Source organism: Salpingoeca rosetta (genome assembly GCF_000188695.1).
Source record: "Salpingoeca rosetta unplaced genomic scaffold supercont1.7, whole genome shotgun sequence".
Taxonomy (NCBI): domain Eukaryota; class Choanoflagellata; order Craspedida; family Salpingoecidae; genus Salpingoeca; species Salpingoeca rosetta.
In genome coordinates, this window is record NW_004754927.1 from 1,656,822 (window position 1) to 1,661,821 (window position 5,000).

General features: G+C 56.1%; 2 protein-coding genes across 2 annotated transcripts in view; one reads left to right on the forward strand and one right to left on the reverse strand.

The window, feature by feature from the left end:
- The window catches only part of PTSG_12018 (uncharacterized protein), a 2,400-nt gene extending 1,981 nt beyond the window's left edge, over window positions 1–419 (forward strand). The window contains exons 5-6 of the mRNA XM_004995922.1: window positions 1–52; window positions 261–419. The exon at window positions 1–52 is cut by the window's left edge and continues 14 nt beyond it. Of these exons, the coding sequence (XP_004995979.1) occupies window positions 1–52; window positions 261–395 (187 nt within the window). The 3' untranslated portion in view covers window positions 396–419. The remainder of the gene's footprint in view (window positions 53–260) is intronic.
- A 453-nt stretch (window positions 420–872) lies between these two features.
- The window catches only part of PTSG_12019 (uncharacterized protein), a 5,627-nt gene continuing 1,499 nt past the window's right edge, over window positions 873–5,000 (reverse strand). Inside the window, exons 4-12 of the mRNA XM_004995923.1 lie at window positions 3,971–4,767; window positions 3,718–3,779; window positions 3,228–3,560; window positions 2,746–2,893; window positions 2,368–2,451; window positions 2,141–2,224; window positions 1,730–1,813; window positions 1,400–1,483; window positions 873–1,182 (exon numbers count right to left, since the gene is read on the reverse strand). Of these exons, the coding sequence (XP_004995980.1) occupies window positions 1,080–1,182; window positions 1,400–1,483; window positions 1,730–1,813; window positions 2,141–2,224; window positions 2,368–2,451; window positions 2,746–2,893; window positions 3,228–3,560; window positions 3,718–3,779; window positions 3,971–4,767 (1,779 nt within the window). The 3' untranslated portion in view covers window positions 873–1,079. The remainder of the gene's footprint in view (window positions 1,183–1,399; window positions 1,484–1,729; window positions 1,814–2,140; window positions 2,225–2,367; window positions 2,452–2,745; window positions 2,894–3,227; window positions 3,561–3,717; window positions 3,780–3,970; window positions 4,768–5,000) is intronic.

Here is a 5,000-nt window from a genome sequence, read left to right on the forward strand (position 1 = left end):
TGCATCTGGGGAGGGCTGCTTTGGCATGCACCATGACGATGTGACGCCGCAGGTGAGCGTGCGGCTCAGATACTGGCACGCGAAATGGTCCTCGCCATTGAGAGGGTGTGTGTGTGTGTGTGTCTGTGTGTCTGTCTGTGTCTGTGTCTGTCTGTGTCTGTCTGTGTGTGTTTGTGAAAGTGAGAGCTCCACGCACTGTGCGCCCTCCCCCACCAACAACAACAACACGCGCTTACTCTCACACGTACGTGGATGTGCAGGCGCGTGATACGGGCTTGTTCCGTGCGTTTGTTGACAAGAGCGATGTGCAGGCTGTCTTTGTGGGCCACAACCACGGCAACGACTGGTGTTGCAGCCTCTCCGGGTTGTGGCTTTGCTACGGGCGACACACGTGAGTGAACTTTTAACTTCCACTCCCTCCCGTGCATCGTCACAGCACGCTTCGTCTCATGTTGCACACAACACACGCGACATACACACGCGCGCACACAACAGTGGGTATGGCGGGTACGGCCACTGGCGTCGCGGTGCGCGCGTGATTGTGCTGAGTGAGGACTCGCCCCATATCGAGACGTACATTCGCATGGAGGACGGCTCCATCTTGCACAGTGGCATCCTCACCTAGCCGAAGCGGTTGTTTGATTTTGTCTGTCGGTGTGCCTGTCCGTGTCTGTGTGTATCTTGATATGTGTGTGCTGTGTGTCTGTGTGCCTGTCCGTGTCTGTGTGTGCTGTGTCTGTGTGTGTGTGTGTGTGTGTGTGTGTCTGTGTGTGTGTCTGTGTCTGTGTCTGTGTCTGTGTGCCTGTGTCTGTGTGTGTGTCTGTGTGTAACAACTGCCCATGGTACTTTGATGTCTCTCCCACCCGTTACGGTCGTGTTACGGCGTGTGTATGATAAGTAAAGCGTTGACGCTGCACTGTCAGCACAATGCAATCAATCGACCATGAGCGGGCGAGAGGGCTGAAGAGCCTCCAACGAAACACGAGTGAAAGCAAACAAGAGTCAGAAAGCGTCATGGCGAAAGTGTCGTGGTATATCCTTGTTGTGTGGTGTGGCTGTGTGATGTGACTTGTGGTTGATCAGATGGCCGGTGGCCGAATCTCAAATGAACACGAGGAGTACTTGCTCACGCGCTTCTTCAGCTTGCGCGCGGTCGTAGGCTTGATCTTGTTGTCATACAGCCTGGTCCCATACATATGAGCATGACGTGTCGGTGTGAGTAAAGTAGGGTTTGATCGGCAGCCATTCAAAGCAGCACGAGACACGCACACACACACGTACACACACGTACACACACGTACACACACGTATACACACATGCACACACATGCACGAATACAAGCACGAATACAAGCACTACACAAACGACGACAGCATGGATGCGGATGTCTGCACTCACGCGAGGCCCTTGAGCGTGGTGTTGACTTTGAGTGCATCTGCAAACATTTCTGCACCAGGGTCATCAATCTGGTTGTCCCGCAACCTGAAAAGGTGCGTGGTGGTCGTGATCAATGGCGGTGGTGGTTGGTGGTTGTGGTGCACGACGGTGGTGGTTGTGTTGCAGGTGTAGCAGGGTGTTGCGTGGTGTGTAGTGAGTGGGGATCTTGTGGCAGTAGGGATGCTACTTGAAGCATTGATCCGACACCAGAGACAAACGCAGAGGAGAAACAAGGCCAAGATGTGACATTGCATGTGCAACTGCTGCTGTTAAGCACAGCGCAGCGCTTACGAGAGGCCGACGAGTGTGCGGTTGGAGCGAACGGCCTCCGCCAACCACTTGGCGCCCTGGCTCGTGATCTTGTTGTGCCGCAGCCTGTGGTGGTGGTGGTGGTGGTGGTAGTGATAACGGGCGCATTGTGTTGTTGCTGGCGGTGAGTACACCTGCGCTCTGCACGACTGGACGGCAGGACAAGGACAAATGACCATGCAACAACACCCATAGTGCACGCGCATCATATCCGTGTACCGCGTGTGTGCATGAGGTGCAAACCACACACGCACACACACACACACACACACACACACACACACACACACACACACACACACACACACACACACACACACACACACACACACACACACACACAAAAGGCAAGACGTTCAGGGGTAGAATAAGGGTGAAGCGGGTGGCACGCACGAGAAGAGGCGAAGTTTGTGGTTGCTTCGGATGGCCTCTGCAATCTCATCAGCACAGTCGTCGTCGACACCGTTCTCTCGAATCCTACACATCAGCGAGCAAAGTGAGGTGGTCGCAGGTAGGAGTGAGTGAGGTGGTGGTGATGATGATGATTGAGGTGAACACATGTCAGCTTTCCACTGCCGCGCACAAGTACTGGCTTTCCCAATTAGCATCGCCAAACGCACTGGAGATGGGTGATGCTGTTGTTGGCCTGGAGGGCGCGGGCAATTTGAATCACACTGTTCCTCGTCAGACCGTTGCGGTACAACCTGGTGATGGTGGTGGTGGTGGTGATATATTCGTACAATTAACAAGACATGTGGCGTATGGGTAGACCGCAAAGTGAGCGCATATCCAGGAAGAAGCAGCACATGCGACTATCATGGGGACAGCTGCGCTCGTTGCAGCGTCATGGCGCGACCACTCACAGGACGACAACGACAACAACAGCCAGAGAACGAAGGAATCAGAACCATCTACTCCCTCATCGCACACACTTCACTCCGCTCCAACCCCCCAACCCCCCAAGTCATCAATCCCACTCCTCAATATGCTGGACTGACTTGAGTTGCTCAATGCGGCACTGGGAGTGTGAGAGCTCGGCACAGAGATCATTCAGCTCCAGCTGTGACAACCGGTACTGGAAGAAGTTGATTTCTTTGCCTGCACGCAACGCCCGGCGGAACGGCGACATGTTGGGGTCGCACGGCACTGGTGACGGGGAAATGGGCAGTGTTGTGATGTCGCCGTGGTCGTGTTGGGTGGTGGTCGTGTTGGGTGTGAGAACGGAAAGAATGGGGGGCTTGGGATGGGTACTGCAGCAGGTTGTGTTTGGCGCAGTGTCGTGTGCACGCACATGAAGAGGAAGGAGAACAATATTCCAGCGCGTCTGTGCGTGCATTCAAACAGCGTTCGAAACCCCACCGTCTATTCTCGCTCATGCGCACATGAGAACACACACGCGCGCGCGCATGCACACATACACACATGGACACACGCACGCGCTCTTTCTGCACATGCGCTCGTCGTGCCACTGACGCAATACCTGCTCTGACGTACTCGTCCATAACAAACTTCCCATGTCGGTTTGCAATGAGCCACGTTGCTGTGACGTGATCTGGCCGCTGAGCGTAGTCGTTGACACACGCAAACACGGGCTGACCGCCAATGTCACCGGCAATGCACCACCCTTGCATGCCGGCATCGTAGTAGAGGAACAGGTCCCTGGTAATTGGGCGGGAGAGGCCCATCCCGCTCGTGAACGTGCGCTTAAAGACAGGCCTGTTGTTGTACACGACGCCGTGCTGGAACTCGTACGTGCCGTTGATGTGGTTGCCAAAACCCTGGCGACCAACAATGTCCACATGCCGTGTCGACACTGCAGGGTGTGTGTGTGTGTGTGTGTGTGTGTGTGTGTGTGTGTGTGTGTGTGTGTGTGTGTGTGTGTGTGTGTGAATGTACAGTGAGGCTAGTGCAACAGTGCTGGTCGTCACTTATTCCCTGCCTTGCAGTGCACACGTTGTTGTCGCATGCACCTTTCTGTGGCGAGCCGGCTGGGCTGGTCCACGCCTGCTGCATCGGCGACGACGCCGCCCGTCTGCAACACACAAACACACACACATATGCACACGCAAGCACGAAACACGGGTTGGGTGAGTTGGAAGCGACAGTGCTGGCGACATGACACGATGCGTTGTCTGCGCAAACCACAAACACAGCAAACACACACGCACACGCACACACACACGCGCACGAACAACAGCACGAGCGTCATGCCAGGTGACACACCGGAACGTGTTGTTGTCCATCTGCATGGTGATGCCGTTCCCATCGACGGTGGATGATGCGTTGCCGTGCCCGCCAAGTTGGATCACGCTGCGCCGCGGTGGTGCCGCCGCCATTCCACCAGCCCGCACAGGTGTCGACTGCTGCTGAGGTGGCGGCTCAGACACGGCGGCACGCGTCTCCACTGGCTGCTCCTGTTGCACCTCCCGCTGCTGCTGTTGTTCGTGTGTTTGCTGCACCTGCACTTGATGCTGTTGCTGTTGCTGTTGCTGTTGCTGTTGCTGTTGCTGTTGCTGTTGCTGTTGCTGTTGCTGTTGCTGTTGCTGTTGCTGTTGCTGTTGCTGTTGCTGTTGCTGTTGCTGTTGCTGTTGTTTCGCTGGCTCCTGGGGCGCTGGAGTTGATGCGACCTGGGGAGCAGGGGCGGGTTGCGACTGCACTGGTGCTGGTGGTGTTGGCTCTGGTGGTGGCGTGGACTCAACAGCTGCTGCTGGTGACTGCTGCTGCTGCTGCTGCTGCTGCTGCTGCTGCTGCTGCTGCTGCTGCTGCTGCTGCGGTGGTGGTGGTGGAGGCGACGGTGACCGTGCCTCTTTGGGTGCCTGTGGCTGCGGTTGTGGCTTTGGTTGCTGTTGCTTCGGCTGCTCTTCTTGTGGCTGCTGCTGCTGTGGCGGCTCCGGGTTCTTCGCCTCCTGCGGCACAGCAGGCTGGGCGGCGGCTGTGCTGGCCCTGGGGTTCACCATGGCGTGCATGAGCTTGACCGGCCACACGTTCGATGGCTGCGGCTTGGAGAGGAACTCCACCAACTGCAGCAATGCATGGATCCACATGTGTAACACGACGAAAGCACGCGTGAGGAGACGCCAATACAGTGCAGTTCCAAGCAGACGAATAATGTGTTGCGCACGCTGACATAATCATGGCCAATGGCTATACAGACATCGCCTATCACACACTGTAACGACACACATGCACGTAGGCACCAAACCGCACGCACACGCATGTGCGAACACAAACACAATCGTGTGTACGCGTGCAT